The following is a 25,720-nucleotide window of genomic DNA, read 5'->3' on the forward strand; positions in this document are numbered from 1 at the left end:
ATACAGTATCTTCAGTAGTTTAAAATGGAACAGCAAATTTGATTAAGCTGAGTATCAGAAAGCAACTTCAGCCTCGTTCCTGGCCAGGGTCACGATGCACTCTTGGGGCTCTCTGCCCTTGGCCAGGCTGTAGTGCTCCTGAGATTGTCCAGCAGTGTGGCAAGAGCCCTGTGGGCTACCATGACTGCCAGAGGGAAGGTCCATCATTACCAGCACATTCAAATGAAATTCAGCTACATCACTCTTGTGTGTTTGAATTAGTTTGAATATCTCTTGGGCTTAGGTTGATTGGGGAGTTGGGGAATAATACTAAATTAAAAGATTAAAAAATTGCATCATACAGGAACCCGGAGGACAGACCTTTTTTTTTTTTTTTTTTTTTTTTAAAAGAAATGAATTGACATGTTTTTGGCAAAAAATTATTATTAGTTGTTGTGCAATTTGTTGTAAAGTTACATAATAATTCCAATAAAAAATGACTGACTTCATATGGAAGTTTAGTGCAAATAATGGACATTGGAAACTAGCTCAGCTAAAAAATAAATATATAAACAAAGAGGCACGTTGTCATGTATAGATATGCATGAAAGCTCTTGTGTTGCACCAAGAAATAGAAATATTTGTAGGAACGACCCATTACAAAAACAATATTACATTATATACAATGTAATAAATCAGATTATGCCTACATGTGACACCACACACACACACACACACACACACACACACACACACACACACACACACACATACATTATGGAAACTTCAGAGTAGCCTAAAATGTTTTTAGGAGGTTGGAAGAAACCAGAACCTGAAGGAAACAACCCACACAGGCACAGGAAGAACATGAAAAACTGCACAGTCAGCAACGTGAGCTCAGGCTTGAACCCAGCCCCTTGAGCCAAAGCCCCAAAAACTACTTGCTATGCAACCATGCTGCTGAATGTTTATTAGTGCATGTATAATTTAAAAACAAAATGTAAAAATACAAGTATTAAACAAACTTTTAAAAAGTTTTGTGAAGAAAATAAATCATTATGCAACTTTGATGCCATCTATGCACATTATGTCCTGAGAGAAAATTCATTTTGGATTCTTGTATTTTGACAAAATTAATTTAGGCAAAACAGTTTTTGATCTATCAAGTAACGGTTCTGAAATATCAGTAACAAAGTTCTGAAATCGCAGTAACAATTTCATTAATATCCTATGCTCTAGTTAATACAGTTCAAGGCAAGTAAAACAAAATGAATGTTAAAGGCTTACATTGTTCTGGTGGTCAGTGGAGAATCTATCTTGTTGTTTTTGATATGTATTTGAAAAACAGCTTTTCTCTTTGTCATCATCTAATCTTGACATAACTATGGCTGGTCTTATAACCCCAGGCTTTGTCTGGAATAATGAACAAAACATTTTAATGTAGTGGGTCTTTTCGATTTTATAATTACACAAGTCATTTCAAGTTATTGCTATGCAAGTCTTGTTTACAATGTAATATTTTGTAACAATCAATTCTATGCATTTCAGTTAGATAACATCCAAGATCAAAAAAGTTCTAGTCAAACTCAAAGTCTAGATAATGATCTGTGTCAATTAGCCGGTAAAATTACTTTTTTTCCCCAAGAGGGATTTTGTGTGCGTGTGTGCGTGTGTTTGTCCATGTCAGTTTCTCAGTTTTCATGAGCTATATTTGAATAATTGAAAATGCCTTGGAGAATTAACCATGATGCAGTGTATTTCTCCAAAATCTGTATGCGGTTGCTTTTACCTAATCCAATTAGTTTATATTCTCTGTTCACTTTTATAATATTCAGGGAGCTTTTGAATAAATTTTTCTTAAGAAAATAGCTCTCATGGGTAACTGATCAGTATGTGTTCAATAAATAGGTGTTAGTATGCAAAGAGGCCTTACATTGCATCTCTTAAAAATCAGGTTTTGTACTTACCAGTGTTTTTTCAGCATGTGCAGGGGGTTGGAGATGAAAAGTAGCCTGGAAGAATCAGGGTACATATAATATATTTAGTAGTGGATTTGTTTGTAATGTACAATAACTTTGGTGTGATTAGCTTGATTATATATATATATGCAGTGGCAGCACTGGGATTTGAACTCTGACCTTCCAATCAGAAGTCCAATGTCTTAACCACCAAGCTTCCACTTCCCACTACTGAGCGTCCATATATATATATATATATATATATATATATATATTTTAGTGGAAGTCCATGTGGGAGCAGTGCCCCAGAGGGTTCCCAGTAATAGCACATCAAACAGCTGAGACTGAGGGTGGAATTTATGATATGGAATTTTCACCTCTGCCAATGACTCTGCCCGCCTAGCACAGAATTCAGCAAACAGGCCAATGAGTCCTGCTTTTGGCCCAAATGTGGCTTAAGAGGCCATGGATTCCACTGCTGCTCACACTATTGAGCATAAAACCTTGGAAGCTTTGTCATCAAACAGATCAATTGTCCCAAATGGAATATTTGGCACCCTCAGCCAGGTTATAGGTCACAGGTGCAGTTCCCTTCAGCAAAAATAGTTTTTGCCCAAAGTCATATCACTTAATACTTTTAGTAACCAATCAATTGACTTTGCATTCCATGATGGGAAACCTGATAATAATTTTTTTTAATGCTCAGAACACAGTACTATTTGGACAGGATTTGATAATCAGATCAAATGCTCATCTGACATGAAGTGTAGGCATGAGGATTTCCTCTGTCTAAAAACAGACTGGCCACTTGTCATTCAGAAACAGTGAAAAGATTATAAGGAAAAGATGTTTATATCAAATACCATCCCATAAGGTTACTTTGTGACTTTGTTGTAGATCTCAGCATGCTTTAGAATGCAACCTGGTGAATCTCACTGCCTACAGCAGTCATCTGGTGTTTACAGAACCACAGTAACAAACAACCTTTTTATGTTAGGAATGTACTGGTACAGGGCTTTAAAAGTATTGTCAATTCTAAATATAAACTTACATATTTTGTTTCTCGTCCTAAAGATCTTGGCGATGGTGTTAGTTTCTGTGGGCAAAGCAGGAAAAAGGGAAATTGTACGATTACATTTCCTTTCGCTGAACTCTTATCGGCATGTTGAATTTGTAAGCATTAAACTGATGTATTTCTCAACACTTTTCAGAGGTTTTAAAATTTCGAACATTTATAACCAGTGATTTTTAAATTAAATTTGTTTTTAAACAGTTGTTATTTGCTAAGATTTGTAATCATACACCGATCAGCTATAACATTAAAACCACCTGCCTAATATTGTGTAGGTCCCCCTTGTGCCACCAAAACAGGTCTGACCTGTCGGACTTGTTTGACGAGCACATCCCACAAATGCTTGATCGGATTGAGATCTGAGGAGGCCAAGTCAACACCCTGAACTCTTTGGCATGTTCTTCAAACCATTACTGAACAATTTTTGCAGTGTAGCAGGGCGTATTATCCTGCTGAAAGAGGCCACTGCCAATACGGAATATCATTGCTATGAAGGTCTGTAGGTCTGCAACAATGTTTAGGTAGGTGGTACGTGTCAACGTAGCATCCACATGAATGCCAGGACCCAAAGTTTCCCAGAAGTACATTCGCCAGAGTATCACATTTCCTACACCGGCTTGCCTTCTTCCCTTAGTGCATCCTGGTGCCATCTCTTCCTCAGGTAATCAATGCACACACACTCGGCCATCCAAATGATGTAAAAGAAAACGTTATTCATCAGAGCAAGCCACCATCTTGCATTGCTCCATGGCCCAGTTCTGATGCTCACGTGTCCATCGTAGCCGCTTTCGGTGATTGACAGGAGTCAGCATGGGCACTCTGACCTGTCTGGAGCTACGCAGCCCCTTATGCAGCAAGCTGCAATTCACTGTGTGTTCTGACACCTTTCTATCATAGCCAGTATTAACTTTTTCAGCAATTTACATCAATGTGCCTTAGGCGCCCATGAACCTGTCGCCAGTTCACCAGTTGTCCTTCCTTGGACCACTTTTGGTAGGTATTAACCACTGCATACCAGGAACACCCCACAAAACCTGCCATTTTGGACATGCTCTGACTAAGTCGTCTAGCCATCACAATTTGGCCCTGGTCAAAGTCACTCAGATCCTTACGCTTGCCCATTTTTCCTGCTTCCAACACTTCAACTTCAAGAACTGACTGTTCACTTGCTGCTTAATATATCCCATCCCGTGAAATGTGCAATTGTGACGAGATAATCAGTGTTATTCCCGTGACCTGTCAGTGGTTTTAATGTTATGGCTGATCGGTGTGTATTCAAATTCTATTAGACTTGGGGGTTAATTACACTTTAGAGTGCAAATTGCTCCATATAATTGTGATTGCCTGGTCAGCCGTGCTTAATTACACACCCTTGTTGCTTCAGATGCCACAGACTTTGCAGTGAGTTTGTTAGTAGAACTTGAGGGTCTCTGAAAGAAAATGTATGAACATGTAAAAATACACACTATAATTTGGCACTAAACATCTTTAATCCCAGAAACAGTGTAGATGAATGATAAACTTACTGCTTGGTTTGTGTCCTTTAATACTTCATCAATCACTTGATAAAGCTCTTTGGACTGCTGTCGGAGCTGGGCAGGGCTGCACATCTACACACAAGAAATACAGCTCAGCAGCCTTTAAATATCAATCTTACTTCGATGAATCAAGTATTTATGCATTTATGCAATATGATTCTGCTATACCTGAGAATGAGGGTCCTCCCATGCAAAACTGTCACTAGGGTCCAGAGGAGCATTATTCTTATCAACCTCATCATCAATTGCCTTCAATGTAAAGAATAAACATTAAGTCGTGTCTGGAACTCATGCAACCCAAAAATCCACATGTTGTGAACAATAGATGTTCACTATAGATGTTGAGACTACAATGTAGGTCACATTGGCATTTTATCAGCATATAATGTTGCTGATGTATCTAAACCATGCTGAATGTTTTCAGGCCATTTGTGTGAGTTTACACTTCAGTTACCACCGTCCTAGTGTGAGGCCTTTATGTCTCATTCTTGTTCTTGCTACAGCTTTAAAAATAAAGCATACACTATTCGAAAAAACAGTATGTATCCAAAACAATCCAGGAGCTGGTGCGAAATTTAAGCTGTGAAGTATTGTTTTTTCAGAAACGTTTGCAGGCTGAATGCAGCGCTTTTATGTTTAAGTACTTTTACTGTAGCTCCCTACAGAGTTGTCACATTCCCGATTGTAACAGAAAGCCTTTATTATATTTTGTAAACATGCTGCATAAAACTGAATGACGGTAGTTAGGATGTCAATTTCATGTCGTTTAAATTCTTTTCCACAAGCTAAAAAAAAGGATAATTAATTCAGATGTGGAAATCAAAATGTCCAAAAAAGCATTTTCATGCTGTTGTAATGTGGAGATGCAATCCAAGCAAACAGTGTTGAGTGTTTAGAGCACCTGTTAATGGGAATTATTATTATTGTTGTTGTTATAGTTCAGCCGCAGAGACTTTGTAAATACATTTTAAAAAATCATATTAAAATAGATGCCTGTTAGTCTCTGCCAGTTTATACTTGCAGAATATAGTCTGCTTGTGAGACAATATTCCTGCAATTGTTGTCTCTCATCCACCTGCTTGCGATTCCTAAAAGAAACCGTGTCCTGATGAAAATTATCTAACAGTCACAGAGGGGCTTTCCAGTTGCGATTGTCTTTCAGAACTTTTAGTTTAATACAGTCCCAGTTTAGAGATACTAACAAATTACTTACATCAGAAACTCTAAGCACAGGATAAGGACTCCTGTTTTGAAATATTCCAAAATCAATAACTCTCCTTGCTTTATCTAGGATATAATTTCCACCACTTTTTCCAGATTTTTCAGCAAAACATGACACAATTTTGTACTAAGAACCAAATATCATGGGCATTCAAACACAAAACAGTGGTGAAGCTGTTGTTTCCTTAAACTCCTAATTAGAGACCAGTTATGATAAATAGTTGTTCAATTTTGCTATAATATATGATCATTGATGATAATTTTCTCATCTTGTACCATGAACCTTTCCTTGCTTTAGAACATTTTATACTGTATGTAATGCACAGTTAGCAAGCTATCATTGAACCCTTATTAGCATATAAACAGTTTAACGTAAACTGCAAAATAAAAATGAATTATTAAACCTGGTCATAGTTTGCAGTGTCTGAAATGCCTTGTGCTATGATATAACATTATTTTTCGAGCATCTAAGGACTTTGCATTTCAACGTTTTTTCAAAATTCACTTTAAAAAATAAAGTTGAATTATTTATGTTACATCATCCACTTCATTGTTCTTATCCACAATAGGAATCAGACTGAACAGTCTAAAGATGTACTTAAATGTCAGAAATAACTATGGTGACTAGTAATACTGATGAGATTGTCAGAAAAGGTTATAATTGTACAGTAATTATGCATGTCATTCACTGTCATCCATTGTAATAATGACTGAAATTCAATAATAGTCTATCCGTGAAGTATCTCACCTGCTGTTCCAGAAGGAGAGTATTTGTTGGAATAGCAGCAAGAGCCTTGTAGGTGGACTTGATCTTGTATGGCTATTAGAAGGGAATGATTGGGTAGAATGTATAACAGGAAATAAATGAATTGGGAAGCCTGGCACCTACACCATGAGAAGAAATTTATTTAGGTCTTAAACTAATAGCAACCAAGTTAACATGCATTCTAGTATGTTGAGCTTTTCCATTACAAAGGATATATAAATGTGCTTTCCTGTGGGTGAATATCATGTTTCTCAGCAATGTGGGGGGTCTTCTTCAAGAAGGATGTCTGTCATAGTATGAATGCCCCTCTGGTTTCATGCTTTTTAAGTATACAAATAGTGTGCAAATCAATAGTGAGCTGCCATGTGTTATGCCTTTCTGGTTACCTACCTTTTTGCTACCCCTGTCTATGCAGTCTGGAGTACTGTCCCTTTGGGATGGAGTAGGTGAGGAACAGAGTGAGTAAGAGGGAGAAGGGGAGAGATGATGATAGGGGACTGCTGGAGATGAAGACAATGTGTTGCAGCCTGATGTAGAAGTGCAGGAGCCTGGCCTCGGTGAGAGGAGGACAGGTGAAATAGAAGGTGTGTCAGCAAGATGGGTGAGGCCAGCAACCCTTGGGGAAGGAGAATGTTGAAAAACTGGGGATACTGAATGAATTTTCTCTAGCTCTTGAGAGATTTTCCTGTAATTTCGCAAATGTGAGCCTGGTCTGACATCTATGTACTTTGGGACTGCTGAAGCTAAGATGTCTTGAGACTGTTGAATGGGTTTGTGATCAGGGGTAGGAGAACGTTCATGTGCCATCTGCACAAGTTTCAAATCAGAGGATGATGCCTGACAAGGTTTTGTTTTTCTTACAATAGGAGATGTGTCATTTGATTTGTGTCCATTTCCTTGGTCTAAATTGGATTCAGGAGATAAAGACATTAGTCTAGAGGAAGGTGAACCAAGCATCAAGCTGGGATCTGTGGATACATGAATATCTTTATGGGACTGTTTGGATAAATGTGCTGGAGGAGGCTCAGAAGGAGAGTAACTTGACATGGTCAAAGAACTTATTCCTTCTGGCATCGAAATAATCCTACTTCTGGCTGCATTTGTGTTAGAGTCAATTGCATCTGATGTTTCTACTGCTGTTAATGAGCGCCTTCCCTTGTTCTGGTCCTTGGGTGACACAGGCTCTGTCTTAGAAATTAAACCTGGTGGCTTTGGCCGTGCTTTGCAACTGAGCTCTGTACAATTTTTGCCTTTAGACAAACATGACTTTGCTCGTAAGCCCACCATAGGAGCTACATTTGAAGCCGCCGAACAGGCCAAACAGGAGGACATGTTGACTGGGCTAATGGGCCAACAAGGAGAGTAGGGCCTCTGCAAGGCAGAAGAAAGGACTGGTAAACGGCCCTTCCTCAAGATGGCCGTTAACAGTGACAGTTGTGTGGGTGGGGGCCTGTGTCGGGCACGGGTGGACAAGGGGCATGGTGAGGTGATATGTCTGTTGCAACCAAGTGTCTGGCAGGAGGTAAGCGGCATCTGCATTAGGCAGGAGCCTGGGGCAAGTTTGTGGCATTTGATTCTCAGTACTGATGGGGTAAAAGCCCCTGACCTCACAGATGAACAGGGGGAGACAGAACCACTGGGAGATAGCATTTGGAGCGCAGACCAGCCTGTTTCCTGCTCCCAGCCCTCAGAGAGGATGGACTCTTTAGAAGAGAAAGGAGATGTAAAAATGTCCACAGAGCTGACTGGGCTCAGGACCTCCTCCTCTCTCTGAGACTCACTGTCTAAAATCAGCCCTGAGCTGACCTCAGCTTCAGTGTTGTGACACCCTAGCTGGGGGGTCCTTGAATGTTTATTATCAACTGTGTCCAGGGTGCCAGGGTGAGTCTTTGGGCTTGTGCAGCTTATTTCACCATGAGCCACAGCTGGGATAGGCAATGGGGCAATAGCTGACTTGGTAGTAGATTTCTGCTGGGGAAAAAAAGATATAACATTAAGGGCAATAGTTTGTTTACAATTATTTTTTATTATACATTTCAGTTCACTACTAAACATAACCATGGCATTCTATCTATAGTATGTCTGCCTGATTCAACATTTGTTTAATCATCTTATACACATCAATTGTCATGAACAATTGCTCATGAATATAAGAAACAAAGTAATGAATCAATTGTTAATCCAAGTCCATTGTAACCAGTAACCAACAGATGTTATTTGCCTGGGGATAGTTCATTATGAACTCACACTCCTACTGCTACAGTAGCTAGTGTACAGGTGCATCTAAAAAAAAAATAATTCTTTATTCTAATATTGTGAGATACTGGATTATTGGTTTTCATGAGCTGTAAGCTGTAATCATCGAGATTAAAACAAAAAAAAAAAGGCTTGAAATATTTCACTTTATGTGTAATGAATCTAGAATATATGAAAGTTCCACTTTTTGAATAAAAAAAAAACTTTTCCACAATATTCAAATTTTTTGAGATACACCTGTATTTAGGTAGCATGCTAGATCGAGTGCTGGAAGTGAAAGTTCTGATGATCATGAAAAACTCCCTGTAGATTCATATTAACTAAATACATATTAGCTAATTTCAGAACAAATGCAGGGCAATTTGTAATGGTGTCAGTGTGGATACAGTTTCTATGATTTGTATATCCTCTGAGAGTGCAAAACCAAAGAACAGTTCATGCTCACCTGAGTTTCAGAGTGCTTGGTCATCTCTTGGGGCTCCATGTCACTAACGTAGACAACTTTGGCATTGAAAGTACCTTCATCAAATGTTTTCCCTTCTGCAGCCTCATGGTCTCCCAAAGCCTGCCATGCATACAGAATCTGTTTCTAAGCAATATAAAAACTGTAACAACAGTAGCCCAATTATTTACATGGATTTGTAGTAATACTAAGTTTTGGTTGGAACTAAAAGCTCACTCACTGGTTAGCCCTTCAGGAGCTGGGCAGAAGGTAATGTTACCCTGGTAAGGCATGTCAATTTCTTGCAAATGGTGTTATGAATACACAGATGACCAACTGAACGTTAACAATTCTCTTGTTCATTTTTGGGGAATAAAGGCTGGATGAGAAGACATCCTCATCTTCCTATCAGTCTCACAAAAGTGAGTACACCCCTCACATTTTTGTAAATATTTGATTATATCTTTTCATGTGACAACACTGAAGAAATGACACTTTGCTACAATGTAAAGTAGTGAGTGTAAAGCTTGTGTAACAGTGTAAATTTGCTGTCCCCTCAAAATAACTCAGCACACAGCCATTAATGTCTAAACCGCTGGCAACAAAAGTGAGTACACCCCTAAGTGAAAATGTCCAAATTGGGCCCCAAGTGTCAATATTTTGTGTGGCCACCATTATTTTCCAGCACTGCCTTAACCCTCTTGGGCATGAAGTTCACCAGAGCTTCACAGGTTGCCACTGGAGTCCTCTTCCTCTCCTCCATGACGACATTATGGAGCTGGTGGATGTTAGAGACCTTGTGCTCCTCCACCTCCCGTTTGAGGATGCCCCACAGATGCTCAATAGGGTTTAGGTCTGGAGACATGCTCGGCCAGTCCTTTAGCAAGGCAGTGGTCATCTTGGAGGTGTATTTGGGGTCGTTATCATGCTGGAATACTACCCTGCGGCCCAGTCTCCGAAGGGAGGGGATCATGCTCTGCTTCAGTATGTCATAATACATGTTGGCATTCATGGTTCCCTCAATGAACTGTAGCTCCCCAGTGCCGGCAGCACTCATGCAGCCCCAGACCATGACACTCCCACCCCCATGCTTGACTGTAGGCAAGACACACTCGTCTTTGTACTCCTCACCTGGTTGCCACCTCACATGCTTGACACCATCTGCACCAAATAAGTTTATCTTGGTCTCATCAGACCACAGGACATGGTTCCAGTAATCCATGTCCTTAGTCTGCTTGTCTTCAGCAAACTGTTTGCAGGCTTTCTTGTGCATCATCTTTAGAAGAGGCTTCCTTCTGGGACAACAGCCATGCAGACCAATTTGATGCAGTGTGCGGCATATAGTCTGAGCACTGACAGGCTGACCCCCCACCCCTTCAACCTCTGCAGCAATGCTGGAGCACTCATACATCTATTTCCCAAAGACACCCTCTGGATATGACGCTGAGCGTGTGCACTCAACTTCTTTGGTCGACCATAGCGAGGCCTGTTCTGAGTGGAACCTGTCCTGTTAAACCGCTGTATGGTCTTGGCCACCATGCCGCAGCTCAATGTCAGGGTCTTGGTAATCTTCTTATAGCCTAGGCCAACTTTATGTAGAGCAACAATACTTTTTTTCAGCTCCTCAGAGAGTTCTTTGCCATGAGGTGCCATGTTGAACTTCCAGTGACCGGTATGAGGGAGTGTGTGAGCGATGACACCAAATTTAACACACCTGCTCCCCATTCACACCTGAGACCTTGTAACACTAACAAGTCACATGACACCGGGGAGGAAAAAGGCTAATTGGGCCCAATTTGGACATTTTCACTTAGGGGTGTACTCACTTTTGCTGCCAGCGGTTTAGACATTAATGGCTGTGTGTTGAGTTATTTTGAGGGGACAGTAAATTGACACTGTTATACAAGCTGTACACTCACTACTTTACATTGTAGCAAAGTGTCATTTCTTCAGTGTTGTCACATGAAAAGATATAATCAAATATTTACAAAAATGTGAGGGGTGTACTCACTTTTGTGAGATACTGTATATATATATATATATATATATATATATATATATATATATATATATATATATATATATGTGTGTGTGTGTGTGTGTGTGTGTGTGTGTGTGTAGCATATAGTAAAGCTGCATTACAGGTGGTCAAGTGATAATATTTATTTTCAAAGGATATTAAAATTAAAATTTTTGAAGGAAGAGCAGGCAAATACCACGATTTGATCCTGCACAATAATGCTTACCTCATTCCGTTTACTTGACCCTTTCTTCCACACTGATTTAACCCTGTTTTCTGTAGGCAGCTTTTTCAGAACTGGCAGGAAGGTAAATGACTTGAGCTTGGTTGCAAAGACAATGGAGACCTGCAAAAAAAGGGGCAGCAAATAACCAACATGGTTATTATATCAGTCAATTCAAAATGAATGAACGTAAAAGGAAAACCGTCTTCATGCTCACACCTTTTCAATATTCCTTACAATGGACACAAAATGAAATAATTTCTAGGTCTAGAGAAAATATTTGATCATCTCTATAGTAACACACAGACACAGAACATTCAAGCTCACTAAATGAACTGTATTACAGAATGGCTTGGAATGCTTCTCCCTGAACACCTCCTAGTGAAAACCTATATAAAAAGATTCATTTACCTCTTGGGCTGGACCAGCTGACCATGCATAGGCAGTGAAACACTAATGAAGGGTTTGTGATTGCAAAGTTGCACTCTTCATTATGACAATTCATGATTTCAATGAAGGACGTACGTCAATATTGAAGCAATTGAAAAATCTTGAAGATGTTTGAAATTTCGATTTGTAATTACGATGCCAAGTTTTCAAATAATATGAATGGAAGATGTTCAGACAGAGAAAAAGTGTGCCTAAATAAACAACACTTCTCACAACAATGTAAATAAAATCAAAATCAATAGCCACCCATGAAGAGAAATTGAGGCTACAAAATGTGAAAGAACTGCTACTTGTCAGAATGATCAAATAGAAAATTTTATATCATTAACTTTACAAACCATCAACAAATCATCTATAAATTGTCACCAACCTTAAGTGACTGGCATTAACAAGCCAATCAGATGTGTCTCAAAATGAAGCAGTTGGTGATTTGTTTCATACAAAGCTTTTAGCTTGACTGCTGTGATCACAATTTCCAACCCTATCCATTTGCACTCGATGAAATATTTAATATGTGGAATCACAGATAAGCATCTATTGACATGAGAAGAAGTTGCTAGGCTGCATCTTGTGCAAAATAACAATTCAAATACAAGTGTTACTGAAGAGTATTTCCGTTATTTCATCACTAGTATTCAAAGCATTATGTGGTATGTAGGCAACACAAAAGCTCCACATAATAGGAAGCAAAACATGGCTAAGTATCTGACTGCATTTAGAAGTTTATCACAAGAGCTTTTAGGCCAGACCTACATAGCCACCAGTGAGTGTGTCGTCACCTCTGTAGCAGTCTGGTTTAGCGCTGCAACTAATAATGAGCTGAGCAAACTGCAAAATGTTGTCCGGTCGACTGAAAGACTCATTGGTAGAAACCTTCCTTCCAAGGAGATGTTCTCCTCTAGTGCCAGGAAGCAGTGGGAGAAAAAAATCATCACCGACCAATCACACCCACGCCAAAAGATATTTGAATTATTTCCCTCCAGCAGATGCTTTAGATCAATGTGCATCAAAACCTCTAGACAAGAAGAACAGATTGTTTCATCATTTGTTCCATCTCATGAATGCTTAATTTTTCCACAAACAGAAACTTGACTGTGCCCCTGTACACAAGGTGTGCGTGATGTATTTCTGTGCAATGTTGTTTTTCTTTTAAATCTAAAGTATAGTGTAATAGGGGTATATGTTATTCACTTCCACATAGAAAATGTGTGTTATATTACCAGTGTTATTGTTTGTCATTGTCAAAGTCTATAGAGTGTGAGTACAAATTCTTTTTTTTATGTATACTTGACCAATAAAGCACAACTCTGATTCTACAAACATGACATCACTATTTGTCATGTTATAATGCAAAATGTTTTTTGAGTTCTTGGATGATAAAAATGCTATGTAATCTTTCCATCATTATGAAAGAGCTGATGATAAAGCCTGTAGCCAAATGCAAAAATATATTTGACAGGGCTAGTGTAAGTATTGTACTGTATCAAGATAAACAAGGTACAGGATACTCGGCGACCAGAGTTGAGTGTAACGCGTTACTGTATTCTAATGACTTTTTATAATAACGCAGTAATGTAATGCATTACATTTTACATTTATATAATTTGATTACAGTTACTGATGTCAATAAAATGACGTTACATGCATTACAAATGTTATTGTTAAGAAAACAATATTAAGTAAAATGCATTTTTAGAATAATTGACGTTTTGCCCCAAAGATTTTCTCTTTATCCCTGAATACTTTTCCACTTGGAGCAGTTTGTCACTACGTAACTGAAAATCAGTAAAAGCAGACAGCGGTGTTGTAATGTTATATCTTCAGTGAATGGAGGTGAGATCAATCAGACACGGTTTACAGGAAAATACGTGGAACCGCTCTCATCTTATTGGCTGACAGTCTCTCAATTCTACCAAACGCTAGCTCACAGTCAGTGTGAGGAAAAATGGATATACGTCAATTTTTATTTTTTAAACCAGTAAATGGGTTGAAACTGAAACACCAACATCCTCTCATGAAGAGCAGGAAAACAAGTTGTGTAAATATCTATGAGTTCCAGTTGATGTGAACACGATATGAGCAGAGCATAAGGAAAGATAATGTACTCTGCATGGCACTGTAGCAGCTAAACCCCTAGCTTAGCTGTGCCGCCCCTTGGCTAGTGACACCAAACTAGCCTAGTTAGAAAAGTTTTATATTTTTTCGGTCTGGTAGTCCTACAAACATTGACAACACCCGAGGCAAGTATATTATGATAAATCCAACTTTTTCTGATCATATCATACTTTGATGGTGCTAAAATTACTGAAAGAACTATGAGTTTCACTTTGTAGTGCATTTTTGTAGGTTTGATAGGTTGTGAATGTAACTTGAAAGTAAAGTCATTAGTAAGCTGATTACTTTTTACATGATGTAATCAGTAATGTAATCAAATTACAGTTTTAATTAGTAAACTGTAGTGGATTACTTCTTTTGAGTAATCCATTTACCCAAACTTACCCAATACTGTTGGCGACCTTCGAAAATGCTTAAATTTAGATACTTGACATCTGTTAAAGGTCAGCAACAAAATGAAATATGTGAGCCCAGACAAGCATAAAGGTGGACTTCCGAACGGTATTGTTTACTGACAAGTGCCGAACAACTCTTGATGGACCTAGGGCTAGGTCAGACATTTCTGAGACTGAAATGCCAACAAGGAGGTGGTGGTGGTGTGGTGAGCTGTTTGTCTCCCAGAGAGTTTCTGAAGTTAACAGATGCTTATAATGAATTTTTTAAAAAGCGTTGCCACATGACATTAAGACAAGAGATGATATTCAATCATGCACAGTGACACTTCTTGACTTGCTGCCAAGAAGACGCCAGAGTCCTTGAGCAACTTCTCTCAGTTTAAATCCCAGAATCTATGGAGCCTCATCAAACAAACAAAAAATAAATCCATGACCCTCGACATAGGTTTTCTTTGAAAGAGGAACAGTGGAATCCAATTTCAACATTAGCAAGAACTATTCTGCTGCAGAAATGTTGAATCTAACCAAGTCAATGGATCAAAGACGCATCTCAGTCATATCTAACTAGGGTCATTAAATCAGTAAATGAGCTTGTTATCTAGCAGGATTGTTATACAAGAATCATTATAACACTTTTGTTATGTAAAAAAAAATTCTTACAAGTTCCAGAGTTTGTACAGCAACAATCTTTATGAAATATTATTTTCATTGTTATTTCATAGATTTGTAATCTATGATTACAAAATCTGAATGACAGAAAGCATAATTTTGGCCAGTTACAATATATGTATATGAATAATGCTAATGTAGTGCAGTTTTCACAAGTTTCTACTCATTATGTTTTAATATGTTGGATTTTTGCATAATATTGTAGCTTTGCACAGGTATTTTGGTATCTACTTTATCCAATCTAACCTGCCAATTAACAAGTCACAGAATTAAAGTCACATTTAATTACTGTAATGATGTTTTGTTGCTTTTATAAACATTAATGATGTCACTGTTACACTGAGTTAAGAAATTTGCTTATTGTCTATGAATAATTGCCCACGAATGGCAAGGGCCATAGGAGACCAAAAAGCTTTATTTTATACGCCCTGTTTTTCCTACTCTTTATTAGGAAATTTTGTAATTTCAAAGTGAAAAGTGTAGCTGCAATATTAAGAATCCTTAAGATGTTAAAACATGATATTGTAATTACAGTGGGGGAAATAAGTATTGGACGAGTCAACATTTTTTGCAGGAAATTTTTTTTTTCCAATTCACATGAAATTTTCACCAGACATCAGTATTAACTCAAGAAATCCAGAAATATAAAGAATTCACAACATTAAAAAAAGTCCATAAATAAAGTTATGTGTAATAAAGTGGAATGACACCGGAAAAAAGTATTGAAGAAAAAGTATTGTTTAGAAGAATTTGCCAAAATCACACCTGAATACTGCGGGCGATTAATTTCTTCATACAGGAAGTGTCTTGAAACTGTCACTACAAACAAAGGCTTCTCCACTAAATATTAAATACATTTCAGTTAGCATGTTCAATACTTTTTTCCTGTGTCATTCCACTTTATTACACATAACTTCATTTATGGACTTTAATGTTTGGATTTCTTTATATGTGTGGATTTCTTGAGTTAATGTGAATTACCTGTTCATGTGAATAACCTCATTGGAAATATATTTACTGACAAAAAGGTTGAGGCGTTCAATACTTAAATGTAAAAAGTTACCTTAGGCTTAGTCAAATAACATCAATACAAGATTCAGACAAAGAAAAAGTGTGTGTAAAAGATCAATGCTTTCAGACCACAGCTGTTTACTGCTCTTCAGCTGTCTCCAGTTCAAACAAAAGCCAAAAATCCATACTAACCCCAAGTGAGAAATGCAAAATGTGACTGGAAAATAAGACATAACTGGAAACTTATCAGAATGATACAATGGCAAGGTCTGAATAGCCTTACTTACAGTCAACAAACCACCTATATATCATCATCAACCTGTCAGGTTACCATTTGAACACTTGTGCATCTAAAGTGGACTATCTATTAAGTGGGCTATAGTGGATATGAATCACTAAATATTATTTAGTTATTTTACACTGCTTTGCTTTGGGCCTGAGTGCTGTGTACATAACACAGATGCCTCATATAATATTTATGCCTGTGGGAAGGAAAATGCTGCTTGGTATCTACTTACATCGTCACCTAACTTGGGAAATATAGCATATTACATTTATGCTTCTGCTGCGTAGAGAAAAATTACTCAAATGAGTCCTTGTAATAGGACTGCTGACACTTCACTATAATAGTTTATCTTTCAAATGGACTGCTAAAAAATCTAACAAGAGATTCAGTTTAATGCCTTGGGCTAAGTAAAAAAACACTATTAGAGGTTCAGGCAGAGAAAAAGTATAGGCAATTGAAATGAGCAATGCTTCCTGTACCATTGCTGTTTACTGCTCATCAGCTCATACAATAATCTTTGCCCTTGTTAATAGGCTAATTTCGAGCTTCGCCGCAAAAGTAGGCTAATGTCATAAGCCTATAAAATGATGCTCAACATATCAACCATTGATGGTTAAACAATATTAAATAATTAATCTATAGAGTGTCACTAGTGCAGTCACAAATTCCTATTTCACGTTTTTGATTAAGTGCAAGAAATGTTGTTCAAGATCTCTTGGCATGTTGTTAAAAAAAAAAATTTTATTCAAAATTCTAATTGCTTTATAACAGTTCATATAGGGTTTGGTGTTCTATTTGTACAGTCTCTATAACGGACCATCTAAATCATATTGCCTTTACTGTAGCATTTCCCTGACTTCCTTATCATTCAAAGCACTGTGATGTGAATCACGAAAGGTAATTAAGTTACTTTACACTGTTGCACTTTATTAAGAATGAGTGGTAATTAGGCAACAGAAAAGCTACACATAATATTTATGGATGTGAGGATTTTGATTACATCTGCAAAGAAAAAAAAGACATTGGTTATTGCCTTCCTGGGAACGCAGAGCATAGAATGTAAAACATTGAATTTAAAGCTTCTGCTCCTTAGAGGAACAAACATTCTCCCATGAGTCCCTATAATTGGACTACTGCCACTCTACTATAATTAGTTGTCTTTGAAAGAGAATGCTATTTACAGAATCCTCTGAATTAAGCACTTCTTGGTACGTATGTGGTACATATCAATGTAACATCCATATGAATGCAAGGACCCAAGGTTTCCCAGCAGAACATTGCCCAGAGCATCACACTGCCTCTGCCTGCGTGCCTTCTTCCCATAGTGCATCCTGGTGCCATCTCTTCCCCAGGTAAGTGACGCAGACTCACCCTTCCATCGACATGACATAAAAGAAAACATGATTCATCAGACCAGGTCACCTTCTTCCATTGCTCCATGGACCGCTTTTGATAGGTACTAATCAGTGCATACAGGGAACACCCCAGAAGACCAGCTGTTTTGGAGATGCTCTGACCCAGTCATCTAGCCATCACAATCTGGCCCTTTTCACAGTCGCTCAGATCCTTGTGCTTGCCCATTTTTCCTCATTCCAACACATCAAGTTCAAGAACTGACTGTTCACTTGCTGCCTAATATATCCCACCCCTTGATAGATGCCACTGTAACAAGATAATCAATGATAATTTTTATGATAATGTTTATGAAAATGATAATGATAAACAAGATAATAATGTTATTCATGTCATGTGACAGTTGTTTTATTGGTACGGCTAATCAGGTGTATATACCACAATAACCCCCTGGTGTCACTTTCACAGCTTTCTCAGAAATACAGCATTGGCAGCAATCAGGGGATCTTGGATCCCATTAGCTAAGAGTCCTACTGTGCTCCATAATAAAAGTAAATGAAAATACATTAGACCTACCCTCAGCAATTTCAGACAACATATCCTCTACAAACCAAGTCCTATCCAAAATATACAGAATAATATCTAAACCAGCTTCACCAATAACCCTACTAACCAGACAATGGGAGTAAGATCTATCAATCACTCCCAGTGCCTATTTGCGGATCCAAATATGTAAGAACTTTCCTGGTGGCCATTAGCAATAATCTACAACTCACACAATACATACACAGAGTACACTACATTGGACAGAAGATGTTTTAAAATGGGATACACTAGCTCAGAAATCTGTTCACATTGCACACAAAACACTGCAGATAATTATATCCGTGACCTATGGTACTGCACACCAAAACAACATTTCTGGCAAGAAGTTGTCAACCTGTTATCCTTCTGTATACAGATCACTATCCCCCTTTCACTTTGTCTGTTAGGAGACACATCATGAAAACTATCTTCCTGAACTGGAAATCAAAACATTACAATTACCCACCGGAAACAATTACTTATGGATCATATATCAATGGAAAATATATCTGCCTCCATCAAAAACAAAAATACTCAATTACAGAGAAAAGCAAGTACTCTTGCACCCATCAAATATTCTTATAAAACCATGTAATCTAATATATAACTGTTACATCCATTCTCTACCGACATAATGTGTCTTCGGTAGGCTTGTAGTGGCACCACAAACCACCAGAAACGCTTCAATGCATCTTGGAACATAATAATAGTCCTTAAAATTGTATTAAGGCGATGGAGAGGGCCAAGACATTCAACTGAGTTGAGATCTGGTGTCTGTGTATGCAATACCATATAATTCACATCATATTCATGCTCATTAAAGCAATCGGCGAGTCCTTGGACCATGTGGAAGTGATGTAAAGTGTATGCAATGATAGATAAACGTACATGGCTGAATATAATTCCTTACATTTATAAAGCACTTTTCTAGACACTCAAAGTGCTTTACATGGTATGGGGGGGAGGGGGGGGGGGTGGAATCTCCTCAAACACCACCAGTGGTGTAGCATCCACCTGGATGATGCGATGGCACCCATAGTGCGTCAGAAAGCCCACCACACACCAGCTATTAGTGGAGAGGAGAGAGTAATGTAGCCAATTCAGAGATGGGGATTACTAAGGGGCCATGATGGAGAAGGGCCAGTGGGGGAATTTCACCAGGACACTGGGGTTTTACCCATACTGTTTTACCATAAGTGTCCAGGGATGGGGGAATTTTGCTAGGATATAGACATATTTACTGTATATTGTTGTTTTATATAATACAGTCATGTTAATGAAGTTAATTGATTTTAAAGATGGCAATTACAGCACTGCCAATATGCTGGTTTTGTATTGTGAAGTAGTGTAGCTATTAGAGCCGGACGAATACCCAGCATATCCCTAGAGTGAAAATATCCTTATTCTCAAAGTTCTGTTTAAAACTTTAGTAATATGATGGATCAGCATTATGAGCAGTGTACCAAAAAGTTTAATTGAAGCCTACAGCACAGAACTTAACTAATACTTGTATTACTTGTGACAGCTTGTCATTTTTTGTAGACACAATATAATATGGGCAAAAATCATGAAATCCCTGGGCTAAAGTTTATTTTAGTTACTCATATGTAACACTGATAACCGTGTCCTGGTATATATTAATAGTGTTCTGTTTGTATGTAATGCCCTGGGGGGGGCGTCTATGATGACCCCGTATCCTTTTCATTTACAGTGTAACCACAGAAACAAAATGAGTCACAAGCAAACAAACACAAGCTACGGAAAGTTACTGAAGACCCTTACTTGCCAGTAGATCTTTCAATCTCTTTCGCTCTCCCCTCTCTGTCTGAGATTTAATAACCACATCTATATTAGGGGTCATATCATTCCCCTAGCTTCCATTTCAAGCAGCACAAATGGGCAAAGGCCTATTTCCTCAGTCTGCTGTTTGTGTACTGTCTCATTGTGACCTTTCCCTGAGAACTACACACACATGTCATGCTGCCTACTTGATATGTGACTCACCTTATGCCTTTTATAGCTACAATAAAAAGATATTTTGCTCAATAGCTGCACATACATAATACCAATAACCATTCAGAACAAGGGGTGTCATTTCTCACCATATGTTTACTTTTGAAAGGTGGCATAGGGACTCCCGTATGCAGAATGACTCTCAATAAACCTGCAACACCCTGAGATGCAAACCTTCTTCCTCTGACAGTGAAGACAAATATTTAAAAACAGTGTGTTTGAAGAGATAAAAAACATCAACATGCCACTCTTTCACACGTGTTGCTCCTAGTTCCTGCTGAAGCTTTTTTCTTGCAAAACCACCATTGCAAGCACAGTAGATGAAATCCACTGAAGTTCAGCAGGATATAATTCGTTTTCAGCCCACACTCCCACAGTTAACACACAACAAGCTGGGGAAATAACCAACAGAGCAATATGACAGTTGTAACCTACTTTCAAAGTCAAAGCAACATGATATATTCCTGGAGTTATTCTTATCAGGCACACACACACAGAGTGTTAAGTGGATGCCAAACTCTCTCATTAGCATGCTGTTTTCAGAGTCAGTGAAACCAAAATTAATAAGTCACTAAAACATTAATTGGCGATTACAGTGCTCATTACTCCATACTAACATGGTTACCAGCTGCAACCATAGCTTCATTCGCAATTTTTACCCTACCATTCACAGACATAAAATTAGCACAAACTATTCACATGTAAAAACAAACAAACAAAAAATCCAGAAGAAGGTGTACCCTGACATGTCCTGGAGAGCTAACTGAATTGGGGAAAAAAAAGCCATACCAATACATGAGCAACAGTTATCAAACACCTGGCAGGCACATTAAACTGACTAAAGGTGAAAACAGAAGCTGCTAATATCAAGATCTGCAAACTCCTCACAAGGGACACAGCACTTCAACCAAAATCCAATTTGAAGGAGAGGATAGTGATAAATACATTGTCCTGGAAGAGAAAATAGTAGCCAAGGGTGTGTGTCCTAGAGAACACTTTGAACAGATAAGGGATGTGGATCATGGGGAAACAGAAGATGTGGCATGGCAAGATAAGTCTCCAGTGGAATGCATCGCTGACAGATAGCTGAAGTGGTTTATACCAAGGCTACCAAGGCAAGAGAAAAGATAAAGATTGGTAATCTCATAGGTTCACTAATCAAATGCTCAGCAGTAGAACAATCAAATCAGTGCTGTATGATGTCCAACAAGGTCCAAAATACTGACTGTGCAAACAGTAGCACATAGGCAGAAAAAAAACAACTCCGTATGCCAGATTGACTTTGTTGGTCAGCAGGGAACATATATACATAGAGGTGCATGTATGGAAGTGTGTTTCCTGCTAAGACAGGTAGAAAAGGGGTTACTATCTGTGGGCCATATTCAAAATTGGTGACTTACTGTAAGTTCAGGTTGCGTCAATATTTACAAGGGGAAGGTCATGGATATACAAAATCTTCCTATACAGGAAAAGCACTTGCCTTTAAGTCCGAAAATAAAATGAGAGATTAGAAAACATTCACTAAAAAAAGCTGTTAGCGGCAATACAATGTAACAAGCAATGCAAGCAAGAAACAATTTCAGAACTAGTGGTTCATTGGCAGAACGTTTTTTTGTATATCATGTACCAACAGTGCACAAGTTAATGTGACCAGAAGATACTAAGTTGGTCATGGAAATGTAATGTATGCATGGCTGTAGGTTCAAATTCAAATAAAAATGTTGTCACACACACAAACACACACAATGTGACATGTAAGGACAGATTTTACATGCTGTTAAATAGCTATCTTTATCTGTCATATTTAAAAAATAATGACAAGGTTTTTGTTAATTCAACGTGCTATCCTGTAAAGAAACCATGGCCACAGTTTGAAGGATAAGCTGACCAATCATTTGCTATGGTTTGAGTAGGTGGAGTCCCTAATAAGATTTTTCTGAATAGCATGGAAAGAATCTCTCAATAATGACCACTAGGATGGTGTCTCAGACAGAGCAGCTTACTATTCAAACTCGACAGAACAATATTAGGTTCTCATTTATGTTCTAAATTAACAGATGATTAGGCTATTCATGATTCTCAGTTTCCTCCACACCGCAGAAGCAATGATTTCTCAGAATTTTCCAATCAGAAAATACAGACCATAAGGGTCCAAATTCAGCAGATGGGAACCAGCAGTCCGTTACATACTTCTGTATCTTCTAGTGATGGTTACCCAGGAAGCATGTAACTTTTAATAGCACTTAAGTGTGTAGTCATGTCTGAATATCAATGTGGGTATTCTCACTATAAGTGCTTAACTCAACTCTGAATCCAGCCCTGGATATTTAACTTTCCTTTAGGTGTTTGTCACTTCCTGTTTGGGGATAACATGCATTTATGTATCATAAATTCCATCTCTCATTTCACTAGCACTTTTTCCCCCCTGTGAACTGTACATCACAATTAAGGGCAAGGTGCTTATAATATCAGAATTATTTTTTAAAGTAAATATTAAAGCTAAACTCAGCCCAGTTTTATTACGTTCCAGAAGCTCATCCGAAGCAGGATTGTAAATGCAAAATTGTCTTTCTGTTACATTTCTTTACAGTTTCTATACAGTTTGCTTTCCTTACATTTCTTTACAATTCTAAAATCAAATGTTAAAACAACTTACAATAAAAGTAGAAATTTTCTGTCCCATACTTTTTTTTTTGTAAAGAATACTGCTCTACAGCAAGATATCTATAGAAATATAAGATTGTTCTTACACTAAGAGTCATGTACTGAAAATATGCAGTGTGTATAAACCTTTTGAATTAGTGTATCAGCTACTGAGCCATATTGAGTTTAAGTTCTAATTTATAAACAGGGTGTGAGGATAAATGTGTCCTTGGTTAAGCAGCACCATTTTCTTCATTATGTAGTTTGAACCTAAATTCTTTCAAATTAGTCACACTGCAGGTGTCATTCCTCAAATACTCCATATCCAAAAAGTCCCCATTTGACACATTAATTCTCCTCAAGCAGTTCACAACCAGAAAAACCATCTGGCCCAGACTCAGAAAAGAGCAATTTAGTGTATTGAAGGTCACTGATATCGAAAGCAATCAATAAATCCCATCTTTCTAGCCAGAATGTCACTGCTCATGGTGAGCACTCACCTTTCCAAAGGCCCCACGTGGCTGCTCCAAAGCCATGCTATTGCTTGTGTTGAGCGTTTGTTTGGACATATGGTGCTGTGTCTACATTGCTTTAGCCCTGGCTTCTCGACTGCAAATGAGCTGGAGCCTCTTGCCATCTAGATAACTATGGAGCACTGCACGCTTCCAATTATAGGTTCACAAACGCCACAAATAGCCTACAGACGGCACGCAGCTCTCTACTCGTGCATAACAACAATGACTGCCTGAGCAGATTATATTATCTTTACTCTCTAGAAAGATTTTATTCTTATACTGTAATTAAAACGGTGAACAACATTCACTTCCAATTGCATTGAGGAATTTATTCATATTATTAAACAATATGCTCACTTTAATATCATAGTATTTAAACAAAATCTGAAACAAATTGAGTGCAAAACAATTCCAGTTCGTAAAAATTGTCGTCCTTAGCCATCATAGCAAACCTGGTTTGTATCATTTGAAAAGTTCTTCATGGTTTTTAAGTGGTACCGTCCTCAGTAATCTCATGAATCAACTGAGAGTGATTTTGTTTTTCGCTCCTATTCCTACATACGTAATACAAAGTGTAGAAATTTGCCCGGTATATTGTACTTTATTAACAAGAGGATTGTTACATTGTTCCAAAAAAAAGAAAAGTTTCCATAAATGAATTATAGAGATTTTTTTTACATATTGGTGTTATACCTTGAGCCAATTTAGTGTCTTTCATCACCTTTGTCTTTTAATTGTGTACCAGCACCAAAAGCAAAGTGTCACCGATCGGAGTTGAGCCAGAAGCAGATGCAGATAAAGACATTTATTAGAAGCAACGTACTGAGAAACAAAGACACTAAGAAAACTTGACTAAACACACTGTGGCACGAAACAAACACCGAGACATAAACAACATGAGTCAAACATGGAACACAGGGGTCTAAGACAACGAAAGACAAACTAATGGTGCAGACAAGGACTATTTATACCCATGAGTGCTCATTAACCAAAACATGAATCAGGTGCAGGTGGTCATGTGACAACTAGTGCAGTGCAGTGGCTGATGGGAAGTGGAGTCCAGAGTTTCCCGATACGTGACACAAAGGCAAAGAGTCTTACCTTGTGAAATCAGTGCTAATCACAATGCTACAGGAAGAACTGTCAGTCATTGTTTAGAGAATTTAGACAGAAATATAATGCACTGCACAAGCAAACATATTTGACATATGGACTAGACACCTCAGATCAGCCTCTACATACATAAGAATAATAAAAAAGACTTTAGACAATTTCAGACAATTTTCATAGTTGTTTGCTTCCTATAAAAGAGAATGCTGGTGCTTATGGTATATAGTGCCCCTGAATCATTATGGGTGAAGTTTGAATCCTGCTGTGGAGGAGAACATGACATTTAGTGGAGAAATGGTCCCTTTTAAGCATTTAACAGTGGGTGCTGTGCTGCTGAAGAGAGGGTGGTGCTGACAATGCAGTTCTTTTAACTGGTTTGTCAGTAATCACTCCACACTTTCACTTGAATGTCCAGTAAGGTTCCACTACAAAGAAAGTATAGTTAACTAAAAATAGATTCAAAGAGAAATGGCTTTAAAGCAAAAACTGTCTCACTATTTGAGGCTAAGTACTGTATGTTAGATGTGTATGGGTTTTGTGCTTCATTTAAAAAGCCTGTCAGTTAAAATAGGTTCCCAGATTAGTGTATATGAACATTTTGTATATAATATTTCGAATATGTTCAGTTTAATCTTCAACAGTACACAAGGTCTTTAGATAGCACATTTTAAATGCTAGGAATTGTTTCATGTAAAAAGTGTTTAAAGTGAGGTGTGGATTGCATAGCTTTCCTTTTCGTTGGCTGTTTAAGCTGCCTAATCATAACCCCAACTGAGAAAGGGAAAGTTTTATGAAGGAAGAAGGAAAAGAACAAGTCACTCAGCTATAGGAAATGTATTTAATGCTTTACTGAATCAAAAATATTTAGCACCAGAGAAGAGAAGTTGTAAAAAAGGAACAGAGGGCAATATAAAGACAGCCCCCAGATCTAATCAGTAAACATATACTTCTGTCTTTGAGTTCATTTTGCTCACAGCTCTAAAATAATTTAAAAAGGGGGGGGGGGGGCTTCTCAAATCGATTTGCCATCTCAGCGCTCGATCAGTTGCAGTAATTTAATCCCCTAAATTCTACTCCCACACCCCATCCCTTCCCGCACC

At 38.1% G+C, this 25,720-nt stretch overlaps 1 protein-coding gene across 3 annotated transcripts in view; it reads right to left on the reverse strand.

Moving 5' to 3' along the window:
• mlip (muscular LMNA-interacting protein) overlaps positions 1 to 23,629 on the reverse strand; it is a 39,681-nt gene extending 16,052 nt beyond the window's left edge. Inside the window, exons 1-11 of one of the 3 annotated variants that reach the window (XM_017464561.3) lie at positions 23,496 to 23,629; positions 11,479 to 11,598; positions 9,236 to 9,355; positions 6,925 to 8,502; positions 6,517 to 6,588; positions 4,716 to 4,796; positions 4,536 to 4,619; positions 4,380 to 4,439; positions 2,989 to 3,033; positions 1,947 to 1,991; positions 1,267 to 1,392 (exon numbers count right to left, since the gene is read on the reverse strand). In XM_017464561.3, the coding sequence (XP_017320050.2) occupies positions 1,267 to 1,392; positions 1,947 to 1,991; positions 2,989 to 3,033; positions 4,380 to 4,439; positions 4,536 to 4,619; positions 4,716 to 4,796; positions 6,517 to 6,588; positions 6,925 to 8,502; positions 9,236 to 9,355; positions 11,479 to 11,598; positions 23,496 to 23,564 (2,400 nt within the window). In that variant the 5' untranslated portion in view covers positions 23,565 to 23,629. Of the gene's footprint in view, positions 1 to 1,266; positions 1,393 to 1,946; positions 1,992 to 2,988; positions 3,034 to 4,379; positions 4,440 to 4,535; positions 4,620 to 4,715; positions 4,797 to 6,516; positions 6,589 to 6,924; positions 8,506 to 9,235; positions 9,356 to 11,478; positions 11,599 to 23,495 lie in introns of all 3 variants that reach the window. The other 2 variants (XM_017464560.3, XM_047154366.2) reach the window with 2 other exon arrangements.
• Positions 23,630 to 25,720: the final 2,091 nt, after the last annotated feature.

This window comes from Ictalurus punctatus, chromosome 3 (assembly GCF_001660625.3).
Source record: "Ictalurus punctatus breed USDA103 chromosome 3, Coco_2.0, whole genome shotgun sequence".
Classification (NCBI taxonomy): domain Eukaryota; kingdom Metazoa; phylum Chordata; class Actinopteri; order Siluriformes; family Ictaluridae; genus Ictalurus; species Ictalurus punctatus.